A 17438-nucleotide genomic window follows, 5' to 3' on the forward strand; every position below is an offset into this window, starting at 1 on the left:
ATTCTCTTGTGTGGAGTCAGTGTACTCCTCCCAAATGACGACTGCTGGCAGATGGTGTACAGTTGTCAGTCTCTTAACACCAGCTGTACTTAGGCAGAAGTGAGGTGATCCTTTCAGCTTACAAATGTCAGCCTAGAAGCTGGCATGTGCAGTATCCATGACCAGAGAAGAAAGCAAGCACTGCACTTTTTAAGCTTCACGTCTTAATTCACAAGATCACAGAACCACTGAAGTGGCAAAGGTACCTTTAGAGATCATCCAGTCCAAACCCCACTGCTCAAAGCAGAGGCAACAAAAGTAGGGTTCTCAGGGTTGCATGCAGTGAGTTTTAAATATATCCTAGAATGGAGACACTTTCTGGGCTATCTGTTCCAGTCTTCAATCACGCACACGGTAAAAGCATTTTCTTATGTGCAAGTGGAATTTCCTGTGTTTCAGTTTGTGCCCGTTGCCTTCTGTCCTTTCAGTGGGCACCACTGGGAAGAGTTTGGATTTGTCTTCTTTGCTCCCCAGATCAGGTATTTAATGCAGTCCTTTTTTTGTCTTTGTAACCTTTCATTGGACTCATTCCAGTCTGTGTACAGGGAAGCCCGTAACTGGACCCACCACTGTAGATGTGTCTCCCTGACCTGCTGCTGGTCATGCTCTTCCTGCATGGTGCTGCTGGCCACCTTTGCTGCAAAGGCATGTTGCTGGCTCATGTTCAACATGTAGTCTACCAGGACACTCAGGTCCTTTCCATCCCTTTGGCCCCTAACCTGTACTGGTGCATTTCCCTTTATTGAACTTCATGAGGTTTCTCTCAGCCCATTTCCCAGCCTCTCAATGGCAGCACAATTGGCTGATTCTATTGTGTTGAAACTCTCGTGGCTTTGGCATTTTGCATTATGAGGCATTGTTCTGACATGGATCAGGGTATAAGCAAGCAAAGGTCTTTTCCTGCTCATTATCCATTTTCAATAAAGATTTTCTTTCAAAGATAAAAAGTATAATGGCCTTCATTTCCTTTTTGATACATTGGGGATTTTTACAAGCAACTTCCCTAAACATTAGTGGGAGTTGTGTAAATGGTGTCAAATAGGGATATCCTGTTTGTGACAAGTGACAACTGCCTGAAATTTAACAGTAGTAGAGTCTATGGGAAAGTAAAGTACTGCCTCAAGTCTGTCCAGAAGTCTTTTTTATTTGGCTGCACACAAACTGTGGAGTATGAAAACTCAGGATTATTATTTGTCTATTTCTAATCCAGTTCAACTTCTGTTTTCCAGCCTGTTTTACAAGTCTGTAAATAATTTTTTTGACCTACCCCTCTGTTATCTCTCCTCTGCTGCCTACCTTGCTCTCTACACTTTGCCAAATCTTGTCTCGCCTTCCCACTCTTGAATTCATGCTTTCTTTCCTTCTGCTTCTTGTGCTTGAAGAAGTCACCCACTTTCCATCTGCCAACTGCCTTCTTTTCTTTCATCAAACCCTAGATTTCAGGATTTTGTCCTATTTCTTCCTCAGTAATATTTGTGTTGTATCACTACTTGAAGTGTTCTCTCCTTGCAGTTTACAGTGTCTTATTTGGTGTTTTCAGCATTCCATTTGAGTAAATGCCACAAAACTGAGAAGCATCCTCCATACTTAATATTTCTATAATATATAGGCAATAATTTGAGTATATTTTGATTAACATAAATACAATTAAACCTTGGAACAGTATGAACCTTTAGGGTTCCTTTTCCCCATTTTAATAACCCAAGTACCAGTAGATTACTTATCTTCCAACATGGTAAGCATTAATTAGTGCAACCAGTTTGTCAGAATTCATGTTTCTTCCTCTAACTGGGTCTTCTACTATGGGCATGTCACTAGGTTGAGATTAACCTCATCTAAATTCAGTTATATACTGTGTAGACTTCTACAGCAGGACTAATTCTCACACCCCACTTTCAGGTGCAATTCTTATGGTCTACATTAGACACACGTTCTGATTCATTGTGAGATGAGTTTTGCCCTACAAATGTCTATTTTTTCCAGTGACAATGGAAAATCTAGACAACTAGCTGAATATTCAGTCATATGAATACCACATCCAGTGTCTCTCTATGCCTCATTTTCCCTAGCTATAAAACAGCAGGACATTTTGTGAGGCTTAATTAGTGGCTTTAAAACTAAGTGATTTAGATTTAGTGATTTCAAGATAATTTAGATAAAGTGACAGAGGCAATATTCAAGCTCTGTATGCTCTCACTCTCTTGGAATAATAGTGTGCATACGTACACATGAACGTTCATACATTTATACTACAAAGTGAATTTTAAAAGATAGTTAAGTATGAAATTAATAATAAATTTACCATTTTTTTCTACTGGAATATTGCAGTTGGGGCATGGCTTGGTTGTCTTCTTGATTGTTTCTCTAGATGCCTCTTCCCATCGAGCTTGCGTGGCTGCATGTTCATCGACTACGTATCCCTGCAAAGAGAGAGAAAAACCACCTGTGGGCACAATACTGAAAGGCTGTGCTGGGACAAGATATCTACATTGAAGTGATAACTATCTATCCATGAGAAACAGACAGGAGCGACTGCAAGGCCAGGTAGGCTGGGCTTTTTGAGAGATGCAGAACTTTGCTTAAAAATGCAAACTTATTTTCTCTTAGTGTATTTGGTTAGATCCCAGGCTGCAGGATGGCAGGGGAGATGTGGTAGCTGGAGCGTGTGCCATCCGAGGGGTCCTTCTTGCATCCAGCTGCAGCACAGGCTGCATCCTCCACCCTGCTTCCTGCCCCGAGTGGCAGGCGAAGCCCTGCAGGAGGACACAGAAGGCATCAAGCCATGCTATAAATGCACAAAGGTAAAGCAGAAGACAAAGTGAAGCAGGAGTCAAATGAACCCAGCTGAGACGTGACATGTTAAACACCACAGGTTTGATTCTGCTTCATGGATTAAAGCCCTCCTTGCAAGGAAGACCAAAACACCAAGGCAACAAAACACTTGATAATGCAAAATGGTGGGGTCCCTGGAAGGAAACTGTTTTTCATAATAAAGCATAATCCTTTGTTTCAGAGGTCTAAATGTCATTCAAATATAAATCCATATAAATTTAAGAGGCCTTAAGAGGCACAAAGAAGAAACACAAAAAATTTGGAGAAAAAGTGAAAAAACCCAACCCTAGTGAACACTGAAAGCAAGTAGCTCCCTGGATAGAACGACACAGATGAAAAAAGCCATCATGAAGAGTGTTTTAAAAGGGACTACTGTGTTTGTCCTATTTCTGACTGGGACAAAATTATGTAATCTACAGAAGTGTCCTACTTGGCAATTTCCTACCTAAAATGATAGCACAAAGACAAAGGAGATGTCAGTGCCTTGGGTCATTTATACCACGCAAGGTTGGCAACTATGCGAACAGTAGCAGTAAACAATGTATGTAGGTTCTAGCCTTGAGGTTCTGCTCTCTCCATTCATAATGTGGTTTGGTTTTTTTTTGAGCATGTGGGAAAATAATGAGCTTAAACTGAATTACGTCATTTGCAAAAATTCCCCTAACTTCTTCATGTATACCTTCAACACACTTGTAGGCTGTGATGTGGATAGACTTTTAATATTTATTTACATGGATTTTTTAAACATATTTATTTCTCACAAGACACAAAAGGGAAACTGGCCCAGCTTCTAAACAAGCAACACAACCATAACTCCTTGATTTCTACTCAGCTACTACTGATAAAACCTGTGAGTTGTTGCAGTGTCAGTGAGTAAGACATAGATTTTATTTCTTGGCTGAAGTCACCTGAGTTAAAATGGAATAACAAAGAGCAATATCTGCAGAAAATTTATTTCCAGCTCATCTGGTGGCCATTGCAAGATGCATCTTAAAAAAACAAAAACAAAAAACAAAAAACCCTAAACCTTTTTTAATCAGAAAAGCTCAAAAATGTGTTTATGGTATTATATCTTTTATTTTACTACCAACATCCATCTCCTCAGACCTTGAATCCCTTTTGTTGCTCCTTACTTAATATTCTCTAATTTGCTGGTATTTTTGATGTCAGGGTGACAAAAGTGAACAAAGTCTTCTCATCTGTATCCTTAGAACTGACTTTTACTTTTGTCTGTCTGCATCTGGAGAGGGAACTCGGCTCTGCACCCTGCTGGATTATTCAGCAATTTGGCAAAAGGATGACCTCTATACAACATCACATTAGTAAGTTCTGGGAAATAGAAAAAGCTGCTCAGGCTAATAGCAAAGAACATAATCTAGTATTGATCTTGCAACACCTTGATCTTAAAAGATGACTTTAGCAAGCAATCCGAGCTAACTCAGAGAGGCCTGAACACGCTATGGGGAGAGTGGGGAACATTTGACCTGGGCCTCAGTTTGCCTAGTGACAGAATGAAGATGACATTAATTTAATCTCATTGTAATGGGAATTAATTACTTAACATCTATACAGATGATTCGAGATAAAAATCACTATAGCAGTGCCAAAACATTGCTCTTCTTTTCAGAATAATAGCTATATGAGACCAGAAGTATTTTTTGCTTCTGTAGTCAACCCAAAAGAGCTTCACAGTGGCTCTATTTCTTCCAAATAGTCCAAATCCAAACTGTGTGGTTCAGCACTTGGAAACATACTTTTTCTCCATCTTCATGTCTTTGTTGTGCCCTAATAGCAAATTACACTGAGGCAATATTTCACATGCCAAATTGCTGACTTGATTTGTATAAAGATATTTGATCTTAGTTCTGAAAACAAATGCAAACTTGGGAGAACTTAGGAAGAACTAAAATAAACAACTTCAAACCACTCATATGCAATTCACCAAGAAAGAGCAAATTGCTGAAAGAGCAGTCAATTATTATATCAATATTTTCCATTGCAAAAATTCTAGCATGGACTAGATGCAGCAGCATGATGTTTTCAGCCCATTAGAGCTATGCCCAAAGTTGCTGAATGTTAAGTTAAAAACTTCCTGCTGCAGGAAGCAAATGCAGGGAAGTAGAACAGCGATGGAGTCCTGATTCAGTAAAGAGATCATACCATACTGATCTATGAGCCTCCAGTGTTCACGTGCTTTATTTAGTGCTCCACATACAATCACTGCAAGCGCAGATATATTTATCTGCATTTTTTCCTCAAACAATAAAGGTGTATGGATGTTCTCCATTACCAGTGTCTATTTAAATCACATTCTTTCATCCTAAGATAGCAAATCTAGTCTCCTCCTTGACAATGGGCTCGGTAATTGAGCAGTTTTATTAAGCAGAGGTGGCCCTCAGTTTATTTGGCCTCCTGGTCTTGGGTAGGAAGTTCAGAGATACACACGTCAGTTCACCAAGGACAGAAGACTTTAATCACTTGTGATACTGACCCCACACGAAATGTTCACCAATTATTACAAAATGCTTGCCCTGGCAGTGAAAAGCTACTAGATTCCATCTATGCCGCTTTATGAATTTTTTTTTTTTTTATGCTTAACTGTGCTGCACATTATGACCAGGAATTAATACCCCAAAATAACAGGAAGCTATAGTAAGTGCTGTTGCAAGCATTATTCAACATCCCCTCTGCAATATTCCCTGAGTGAGACAGGGGAAAAAGTCTGTGTTGTTATCTCTGGGTCACATGGAAGGGCATAGATTTACTTCTATTCTGTTTCAATGCTGAGTCCTTTGGAAAAACTAACAGGGTAAAGAGACCACAGAGACTGCTGAGCACCATACAGCAATACAAGAACATGTACATGAAAAGCTTTTTATGGAGTTAATCAATATCAGCCAGTACTGGAAAGAGTCCTACAGAGACAGAAAACATCTTGAAATAGAAATAAAGTGTCCCTTCTTAAAGCAGCATCTCATTCAGGTAATAGGACACACATCGACTTGTCAGTAGAACTACATAAAGTAAACCAAGTATGTGTTCAGAGTCAGCTACTAAGTAGTACCACCCAGATTAAAAAAAAAAAGTGGAAAAATTTCTGTTCTGGAAGTATTAGATAGATAATGTTTAAATCCAACATCTACTGCAGTATATACTGCCTTATGTAAGCACACTTTTTATGATCATGCTTATTTTACCTAGCATAGAAAATATCTGAAAACTGAACACCCTTGATTCAGAATACAATATGAAGCTGTCAACATTATGCTGTGCTTAGCTTTAGTTCATGTAATTTCTGGACTCCTGCTCATTTGCTCTTGGTGCTTAATTCCTTTCTGATAAGCAAAAAAGCTCGTCATGCATAACTTAAAAAAGTGTATCCTAGTGCAGCTTCCTTTAAATCAGAAATACCTATTCTTTTGATCAGAAATGCTCGGTTTTAAGTTAATTATTCTTGGAGAAGTAAGATTAAAAAAAAAAAAATATGTAAAATTATGACTTTATGTGAAATACAGCATTTTAGAAAGGCTCAAAACAGAGCGTATTACTCATTTTCTAGCAGGGATGTGAGAACCACTATGGATATTTGAAAGTGTTTGAAAGGAAGACAAAGAATAATTCATTGTACACAAAGCAATGTTCAACCCACCATAACATTTAGATTAACACAACCCACTAATTATTTTGGACTAGAGCTCTAAGCAAAAGTAGCTTCATCTGTTGAAGCCTGATCTATGAGGGATGGTGACAGTCTGACTTGAATTTCTTTTGTTTTCTCAGCTTCTACTGGGCTGTTTTGTGAACATGTTCACATGAATTAATCTTCTGTTGTGTTTAGTGGTGTCTTTTACTTCAGTTCTGGGGGGTAAAAATAGCAGATGTTTAGGGCAGTAGATAAGCTGGAGGGGCTTTGGAAAAATGAAGGTGTTTAAGAGTCAAAATCTCACAGAGGCGTACATAGCTATGGGACTAATGTTCTAGTCTAGAGAAAGATTTGGGCTAATTAAAACACTAAAATATGGCTATAGATAAGGAACAGGTATTATATCCACCAATGGGAATATGTTTCCCAAGAAAATAAAAACGTCAGTGGCACAGTGATCCAGTTAAATTCACATGAAGCAGCTTTGTGCGAGCCAGTTTGTCTGGTGTGCCTAGGTAATTCTGCCATTAAAAAAAAGCCACTTTGTGATGACAGCAACTAGCTAAAATCAAAATGATAGGCACATGGCATTGTGTCTGATACAGATGCAAGAGTCTTTCACAGAATAAAATCAAAGAGCTCTGGTCTGGTGACACTGTACATCAAGGTTCTCGCACTGCCTGTTGGGACCATTCATATCATCATGAATTAAATTCAGGTAGTTGTGAATATTGAATTTACACTGCTCTACTGCAGAAAATCTCATCTAATACAGGTCATTCTTGTATAACTGTTTTCCATGAGTGGAGTAAAGATGTGCCTTCTCCCATGAGTGGCAAAAAAGCTGCAAATGACTGTCAGCTTAACCTCATAAACAAAAGCAGCCTGTCAAATCTTTTTACTTTGTTGATGCCCAAAATAGGAAAGCTAAAATTCTCTCTATACAGTTCCCATCTATTTCTCATTAGACAGAAACTTAAGACCTATTCTCAGATTTCCTCCGGTGCATCTTTATTTATAACAGAGAGATTAATTTCACAGGACATTTCCTGGTTATAGTTGTTTTTCTTGCTCCTTTAATTAGGCATCTGTGGGTTGAAATGTCCTGTTCTTGACTTTGTGAATATACTAGCTACTAAACCTCCAAGCTTCAGTTTCTTTTCCAACTGTTTAAGATACTTTAGAAATCAAGCTAGGTGAGCCATTTTTGTGCAGCCATGTTTTATTTAACTTTTTAAATTTATCTGATGGAAAAAAAAATCAATGGTCTAATAATAGATGTTCCGTATTTCATATTGTGACTGAGCACTCATTGAAAGATGTTATGTATGATGAATCTCTTCAATAGCTTTTTCTTTCATTAAAATGCAGAGAAATAATTAATGGTTTTTTGCGGTCAGCATTAGCTATTTATTATTTTGATTAATTTCCCCCCCTCTTTTGAGTAGAGAAAGAAGTTTCCATAGAAATGCTGTGTGTTTTTCATTTTAACTCTTGCCTGTGGTACACCATTTCAAGTACCTCACCATCCGTTTTCCATGTTCTAAAAGCAGTAAGGAAAATTTGCTGAAATAGTGAAGGAAAAATTCTTAAAGTGATATTTGCAATATTTAGAGCATATACACAAAACACTGATAACCATGAACTGATTCAGAAGGTCATACAACTGTGGAGTCCAATATAATATATATGTTTTCCCTAACAACTCACCCTTCATTGAAGATAGGAGACGCATAGCAATTCCATAGTTTTGTCAGCATTATGGCTTTCTGTTACTATTTAATATACACATTGCATAGTTTTCAATTCCACAGCAATCTTGTAAGAAATACATTGCACAAAGACTGATTTTCCTGAAGCGTTAGCTAAATATTTCATGTCTTAGCATAAAATAATTCAGCTAAGGACATTGTGGAAGCACCTGTATTTGGGAATTCCACATTAAAATCAAATTCTGTGCTTACAGTGGGCCAATATATTCTGCTATATAATTACAGCAAACTGCCACCCACATAGAGACCCTGCATGCTTGCTGGGAATCTACAGGGGTAACAGATTAGAAAGATGCTGTTTAATGGATAAATAGGGAAGCCTGGCAAGTAATGTCTGTATATTTTGTACCACCTACTGGCAACTTCGAGACCTGCACATGTGAGGCAATGGGAGGAAAAGATGGGGGGGGAGGCTCACCTGCAGCCCAAGTGAGCTGGGAGCTTTTGAGGAACTACATTACAAAAGCCATCAGGAGGGTGCCAGGTGATGTGACAGGCTTTCCTGGATGTGTATGCACACATGGGTGTGCTTTTATGCTGCACCTTTGCAGCAAAAAGCATTTCTGGGAAGTGATCAAATGGGTCTGCTTCAGAGATGGTTGTTTGCTTGTGTGCTCATGACCGTGTTAGGTATGAGCCCAGAAACTATCATTAGGGTTGCAGCCAGAGCCCCTGTGGCATGTGCTGATGAACAGGATCAGGTTTGCACTGATTCTGCTGAGGCACTGCACTACTTTCGGTTTGGTCTGATGGGTTACCAGGCTGACAGGGGTTCTGGGTAATTTTTATACTGCCAGTGGCAGAAAATCAAAGTTACTATCTGAATTCTGTATTTGCCACAGAGTACAGTAAGGACTTGGTCCCAAATAACAAACAGCTGAGGTTTAGTTTGAAAGTGGTAAGTTTGGGGATAGGTTTTGGTATTTGGATGACCAAAGCTTCCATCTGAGGGCTACAGTCGGGACAGGCAGCATCCCACAGGTTTGGAGTGAAGTTTTACAGCACTAGCTATAAAATTACACCAAAGGTTTAGAACATGTAGCTTTGTGGCTCAGTAAAAATGCTGTTGCTGTTTCTTGTAAGCGGCCACAGCCTTTGTGCCAAACCAGCACCTCAGGCCTCAGGACCCATCAGGCTTTCTCTGGACTTGTCTTGGCCTGCCTAGAGATTTGGTTTAGCAAGTGACAGCAGTTATCTAATGACGAGGTGACTATTGCCTATTTTACTTTTGCTTTTTTTATAATTTTTATGATTGCATGGTTTAACAATGTTACATGTATTTTTGTAACTAACAGATGGCAAGGACAAATATAGGTATTATAGGCAGAATGAACTGTCTCTGACCCTACAGTAAAAAGTTACACAGAGGAGAAATGGCATGGGATGGTAACACAGGCCTTGAAAGCATAGGCACAGGATAATATGGGGGGCCCTGGTGCTATAAACAACTCTCCAGTGGTCAGTTACCCAAAAGCAGCCTTGAGAAATGAGTAAACACAGACTTAAGGATAACAAAGAGAACAAAGACATAACTGACTTAGGCAGAACACTCCATAGATAGTAAATTTGGATCCAATGTCAACTTGCAGACCAGTGAAGGAGTGTGTTTACATATAAAAGTGACCCCAAGCAGATCATGTGGTAAGAAGGAAATAAATCATCAATATCAACATTATTCTCTTCCTGGTAAAGGACTCGCTATGCTAGTCCATCCCAGACTGAAGCCATTGAACCTAGGACCCAGAGGGGCAGTGAAGGGTTAAACATAACGTCAAAGAAATAGGTGTTACCAGAAAGTTTGCATATCCATTATTTTAACTATATATAATTTGAACAGTAAGTCCTAGTGTTATTGTAAATGGATTAAAAATAGTTCTTTGATTACCTTTCTAAGACTTTGATAAGACTAACAATAAATCCTTTACATTGCATATACAGTGAACCTGGTCTGAAGACTTTTAGCGGGTAATGAGATTTTCAATGTAATAAAATGGCAGAAATTCACAAAACCTGTTCTATAACCTGTCACCAAGAAACTGCTACAACTTTTAGCTGCACCAGCAGCTAAAGGTACATGCTTAGTGATGGATTTTGCTGGATTGCATAGTTTTCAGTTCCAGGGTTGCTAGAACTAGCTGGAATTAAGGCTTGGACTAACACTAGATATGGCCTGAGAGGATTTTTAAGGAGCTTGGGTTTGGAGCCTGGAGCAGAAGAGACCATTGGGCAAGCTTTAAGACTCCAGCCACCATGGACGTTTAATCTAGGCTTAGATTTATGGCTGTTGCTGGCCTCGGGTTAATTGTGGAGTTTGTTCAAATGAGATGAACTGGAGTTACATCTGGTCCTACAAAGACTGCCAGACTGGTTTTGTGGGATGATGAATTAGACATCAGATGTTCTTTTAGGTTCAAGCTTTTGAATGCAGGTAATTGGAGAGATTTGTGCACAGCTGTACTATAGAAATCTACCACGATGTTTAATTTATTCTCTTAATTCACAGAAACCTCTGAAAAAGCAAACCTGCTAAAAAGCTGTTACCTTTTTATAATCACACACTCAGTGGCTTGGCAGGACAAGATAATCAGCAGCTAAACCATCTTGGGGAAATTTTGTCCATAGAACTATCTCTAAAACATACCTTTTTATAACCCATTTTATCCAGTTTGTGTCTTTTTTTTCCAAACATTTATGTCTCTCTGCCCCACGTTCTAGTCACTTATTTACATATGCACCCCTATTACATTAGCGTCATTGCTATTGCTATTATGGTTTACCTTGCAGGTGTCTTATCAACATGCCCAACACCAAAACTGTCCTGGGAGCTACTCTGTATGTGTTTAAATTTGATGTGATCATACGTTGTCCAGTTGCTACTGAGCAAGAAGATGCATTACTTATTGTGGTAAAAAGCAAACTGTCTAGAAATGTTTTGTGCTAGGAAAGCTGTGCTAATTTTAAGCTGGGGACTTACAGAGGAAGCTGGTTTATGGCTGTCTTCCCCACCAGCATAGACTGTCTCTGGATGAGGTTAAAAGGGGCCAGGAAGCTTGGTTTTGTGGTGTACATAGCAGGGACTGTGTGGTTATTTCTAAACCTAAATCTGGGTGGAGTAACCTTTTGTGTGTCATTGATTCCATCATGTACACTGTGCCTTTTAATCCATCAAATATGATTATTTCTCTCATCCCAAACTTCAAACAGCTCCAAGAGGCTGCAATGGCTTTAAAAGAAAGCTTCTCAACTGAAGTTGCCACAGAAACATTTTGTTTTTCCTGAAATTATGTTTCACACTAAGAAGGGGAATAATCAGCCCTGCAGCAGTAAGTAAATGCTCAAGATGAGCTTTCAATGGCCTACCAGAGCTAAAAATGGGCGTTTTGATAGAAAGAGAACATTTTGTCTACACCAATGGACCATGCAGTATCTGTGCATAGATCTGAAAGAATATGATATGCTGGTATTTAGAGCTAGGCCTCCTCTCTGCATGGCTGCTGCTGAGTTTGCCTTTTCTGCACCAGGCAGCAAGCATTACCGTCTAGCTTCCCACCATTATAAGGTTCAAACTCCTTGGTTTCAAATAGCCTTAAGCACCATGTGGCACCTGATTTGTCCCTCTTGTCTCTCTTTCTTCCTCCTGCCAACTGACTCCATTCCCCCTTCCCTCCTGTCTTCCCTCCCTTCACAGTCCCACCAGCTCTGCTCCCCACTCTTGACCTCAAGCTTTTTCCTTAGTCCTTCTGACATCTGCCCAAGCACAGGCACCTTTCGCCACTGCCATTTCTGCCTCCTAGACCCTCATAATTGTCCCATGGCACCTCACAGGCTTATTCCCTTTCTTCTCTCTTCCTTCTCCTCTTTCTGGAGCTTCCACTGTATCTCTGACAGGTCGCAGCCATTCCATCAGCTCTTGGCTTTCATGGACACTTGAATGCCTCTGTATCAGGACACTTGAGTGCCTCTTTCTCTTTCTGAGGGATCTCCTTCTTCAAGGCTTCCCAAATGGGTCACACAGGCTGCTCTGAGTGGCATTGCAGCTCTTCCCTCTCTCTATGTTGCCATCAGCTTCCAGCTACTCAGATCCTCCACAACACTCCTTTTTGTCTTTTCTTCCAGAGCTTTCACACCCCTCATGCTCCACCATATGCATCTCTACAATGCTGACTTAGGCCTAAACCTGCCCACAGTGTTTCCTCTCACACTGGGAATGTCAGAGACATGCAGGCATTTGCAGAAATATGAGGACAACAGAAAGTCCTTTTACTATATAGCTGCTAGAGGCTACAGTAAAACCTGCATTTTTCTCATAGAAAGTATTTTCACGAGACCTTGTATCCCGCACCAGTTTTGGAGAGGAACAGTTTGGTTGCAGCGTGTCTTGTTGACCCTGAAATCTGAGTGGCAGTAATTGTGACAATAAGATCTGTTTCTAAAATAAGTGATATGGAAAGGATATGGAGAGGAGGCAAACTGCAGGAGCTGAAGACAACCCTGGAAGTGTGTTATTCCCACCTTGAAACAGATGATGGTTAAAGATAAAGCAATCGTTCTCGCTGCCTCAACAAGCAGTGCAATACTAGCAAGTTAATTCTGACACAAAGGGTTGTGCACCTATCAGGGGCGGGCCAAACAGAACAAAAGAGCTGAAAGCACAGGTAGATAAATGTTTAAATTAATCCCAGTGAGAGATGAAGACAGTCCCACATGCTCTGCTTTCCATATATGCCCCACAAATATTTTGTATGCATCTTTATGCTTGCCTTGGTTTAGCTACCTCTCAGTTCGCTCGCCTGGTTACAGAAAGTGAGGGAAAACATTCTTTCAGTGGCACATCACCATCTTGTGGAGAAGTTTAATTAGTGCAGCTCTCAGGAAAGAAAGGCTGACCTGAGTCACGTCACTTCAGCTTATGTTGGAGTTCGAATGAATTTTGCGTAGTCTGTGGTCTTGTTTATACTGGGAACTGGCTTGCACGGTTGCAAGATTTATTCTGGTACTATCAGTTCGCTCTTCAGGAACAGCTCTTTGAGAACACAGGAAATTTTTCAGGATCAGCAAAGGTGTCCACATTACACTCAAACAGCTAAAGCAGTCAGCTTCCCTGATTTAACAGATCTAACAGGGTGCAATTCATGTCCCGAGATACTGGACCAGATGGATGAAGGGCTCCCATTGTCAATCAGGAGAAGCTAAGGCAATATGCAAATATTTTAAAAAACCCACCTCTTCCTATGATATATTTCATGGCACACATATATCTGCCCTAGAGTATGGAAATTATACAAACTCTAACATCCACAAAGCCAACATTATTGAACTCATTTGTAAGGTTCCATGATGACTTTCAGTACTCTAGGTAAAACTTTAAGCATAAATAGGGTTCACCGTTCCTGTTGAGATGTAATAAAATTCTAGCTCTATTTAGTTCAGGTAAGGCATTGAGCCTTGGTCTCTTATTTTACTCGACTATTGGATACTTTAAGTATCTCTCAATGTCTCTGTTGAAGTTGTTTTTACATAAATGTGAATAGGAGCTGGAAGACTGTTCTAAGTGTACTGCAAACAAAACAAGATTGTTCTTCAGAGAGGCTAGTTAAGCCACAAATCACCTCGTATATATATGGCTTCAAAAAAGGGGTTTGCACAAATCATGGAATAAAAATTTGCTGATAGCTGCTAAACATAAAATACCACATCTGAATAACAAGTCATGAGAGGCTGGGAAAGTAGATGGATTTTGGGTTTCATACAGTAGACATGTTTCAGGGCAGCAGAGGTAGACAGCCTGACTACTAGGATACAGGCTGTTTAATTCTGCCTCAATGAGTGCTAATTCTTTTTATAGATTAGAAGAGCTTCACTAAGAAAGGGTAAAGAGAAGAATCTCTACACAGCTCATAGCCTAGTGCAGTGTCTCCAAAGTATGGCAAATGAACTGTCCCATGGTAGCACACGGCAAAGGTTCCCAACAGGCCTCCAGCTCCCTCCCCAGCCTCTGTGGTCAGAGAATGAGAGGCTCCAAAAGCTTGCCTCAGATAGAGCCTGCCTGCAGGCACTGACAGAAGCTGGACATGCCTTACTGACAGCTGGCCAGATGCAAGTCCTGATCGGCACCTGCCCACAAGCCTGTATCTGCCACATGGGACTGTGTGGGGGCTCAGGATTTGAATTATCTCTTAGTATCAAACATACCAGACATCTGAGTATCAGTTTTCTGCTTCTAGGAGCATATTCTGGGCATCAAGCTGTGAGATACTTATGGAGTATCTCTCCCGTTCTTTGCTCTCTCCCTCTCTCTCTCTCTCTCTCTGAAAGACTGTGATTTATTTCCCATGGAGATCAGGCAAACTTGAATCTCAAACAAAGAGAAATGCCAGGAGAGAAAAACTATTTCCTGTCCAGGTCTATAGCTGCAATAGCTACAAAAGCTACAAAATTATAGAGCAGCCTAGAATAATTATCATCTAACAGCTTCCAGTCTAGGCAATCCATTTTTTTATTTCTCTAAGCTGAAACATAAATTATCAACAGCATTTTCTGCATAGGCTATATAAATCCCCAGTTATTCAGTCCAAACCCACATGATTTCCTGACTGGTGCACTGAAAATAAGCTGAAAGGCAGCAAGGCTACAGAAACACAAAAGTGTTCATATTGAATAGAGACAACCCCAAAAGCCCCATTGGGAAAGCCTTTTTTCTATCAACTGATGGCAGAGCCTGTGTGTTCCTGACAGAACTCAGCTACTCTATCAATCAAAGCGACTGAAATCCACTGCAAAGCCAATTTGGCAACTCTGATGGCTGGAGTAATTCAGCATGAACATAATTGCTTTTACTTAGGGTTATGATTAGGACCCATTTGACAAATGTCACTCTAGCTGGGCCAGGGATAATGATCAGGAGTTGTGGGATCCCTACCTTCTGGGCGATGGCTCCCTGCAGGCTGAGGAGGGAGCTGCATTCCCCTTCATGGTATTCTTCTTTACATTCACGGCAGAACACAAACTGGAAAGCAAACCAAAGCACACAAGTCATAAAAACACATTCGGGATATATAGACAGCAGGTTACAATCACAGAGAGTCATACAGCAGATGATGTCTTGCCCTTCTCATCCCATTAAATTCCCATAATTGTCCTAATTGTGCATCTTATTATACACTGATCATTAACACAACAATTTGCTGTTATTATACATTTCATTGGTGAAGTAACATAAATGCCATTATTAAAAATGAGATTTTGCTACATGGTCCATTTAGGGACATAAAGTCATACCAGATACTTTCAGGTGTGTTTTTCCTGCAGTGAAATCTGTTCATACAAAGAGTGCTGGCTGAAACAAGCAGTTCTGCTTTATAGTGTTTGCTAATGGAAATAGTCTATTCATATTTCTGAATCAAATAATTTCTCTATGCAAAACTATTGCTGACTTTACTAGGGGATGATCACTTTATATAGGTCATATAAAATACCATTTTTGAGAAAATTATACTTTTATAGAATGGTTTCAAAAAATCTGTAGAAGGAACACGATAGGTTATTTAACACAGGTTTTAGGTGACTATTTCTAGACACTTTCTGCATTTCTAGCAATTGTTCTGGTTTCATCTTCTTTAAATTGTATTGTTCTCTACCTAAGGCTTCATTGAAAGTAATGTCTTTTGCAGATGAGTAAAACAATTGTCCCTACCTCAGTCTGAGCTGCCTCTGCCACCTAAACTGATTCATGTGTATCAAGTTTGATGCCTTTTTTTTGAACTCAAAAATGAAGATATCTGTCTTGACGTGTCAAAATCTTTGCCCCATCAATGCTGCCTTAAATTCTGTGTCCTTGCAGGTAAGGAGAAAAATCAATGATGTAAAATGGGCCTCTTTTATGCTGTTTTAAAGCTATGCTGTCTTGATGCAACTCCAGACTCTGAAAGATCTCTCAGCGGTAAGCCATTCTGACTGGCGTTATAAGCAAGACTGATATAACAGCCTTGATTTTTAGATACAGAGCTGCATTCACATATAATGAATAAAGGGTATCAGGAGGACATGGCACTAGAACATTTGTCTGCCACAAATTCCAGCTGTTGCAATTTCATTTTGAACTCTTTCAAGCTGTATTGTCACTTTTCTAAAAAGCACTGAAAATGATATTTCACTGTCATGCTGAAGAAACTGCAGTTTTATGAAAAGGAGCATTGTGCAAGTCCAAAAGGATTGATCCTGTTATTCAGAAAGTCAGAGAAATTTGGAGCAGAGGGGTGGAGTTAGTGTTCTAACTTCCAGAGATATCAAACCTAATCACTTGTTTGCTTTCTTGTCACTTCTCTCCACTATTTTGTCAATGATTTAAAATGTTTTATTTTACTTCAGGTAACACTGATTTGTTAATTCACTTGTGCTTGTTAGCAAACAGCTTAACAATGGAAGCACCTTTGTAAGGTATGTTGTATGAGAGGCTGCATTGTTGTAATAGAGCATCATTTGAATACAACAATTTGTACTACATTAGCTGTCAAAAGTTTCCGCCATGTTAAACACTGCTCAAACACATAAGGAGAGGTACTCCCTGTCTGGATACCTAATATCGCAAAGACTTGTTATCCCTTAACAATTAAGGTTATGGTCAAGTTTAACTGTATTTCCTACTGCTTGTTCTATTCTCTGTTTTCTTCGTGACTTTATTTCCTTATGAAAACATCTGGCTGAAAACATTTGTCTGAAGGGATTTTGTGTACGCTTACTTTATCACTGCCTTATCACACAATGCTTCAGCTTGCTTTCTGCACTCCAGTCTCTCTCACTTTTCCTATGCAAGTGCAATTTTAAACTTTTCATAAACATTGAAAAGGGGGAAATAATGAAGAAAGAACACCACCCTCACCCCCCGGGCATATATTTTGCAAAGACATTCCATCTGCCTCGCAGTGTAGTTTATGTGGCATTGCTATTTATTATAATAATAGAATTCATAAACTCATGCCATATTATTTAAAGATGTGAAATGCATTTTCTCATTATAGAGGCCACTTTTTATATTTACTTTTAAAATGAAAGATCCGCAGGACCAATGTTACCAATGTTTTCCCCATAGGTTTGCTGTCCTGGAAGCATGCATGACTGTGTAACTGGGCCTCTCTCTAACAATTGTATATCCT

The 17438-nt window shown here is 39.6% G+C and overlaps 1 protein-coding gene across 1 annotated transcript in view; it reads right to left on the reverse strand.

The window, feature by feature from the left end:
* Positions 1-17438, reverse strand: part of PRKN (parkin RBR E3 ubiquitin protein ligase) — a 568831-nt gene that overhangs the window by 2801 nt on the left and 548592 nt on the right. The window contains exons 10-11 of the mRNA XM_030499430.1: positions 15206-15292; positions 2342-2459 (exon numbers count right to left, since the gene is read on the reverse strand). Of these exons, the coding sequence (XP_030355290.1) occupies positions 2342-2459; positions 15206-15292 (205 nt within the window). The remainder of the gene's footprint in view (positions 1-2341; positions 2460-15205; positions 15293-17438) is intronic.

The sequence above is a fragment of the Strigops habroptila genome, chromosome 10, assembly GCF_004027225.2.
Source record: "Strigops habroptila isolate Jane chromosome 10, bStrHab1.2.pri, whole genome shotgun sequence".
Lineage (NCBI taxonomy): Eukaryota > Metazoa > Chordata > Aves > Psittaciformes > Psittacidae > Strigops > Strigops habroptila.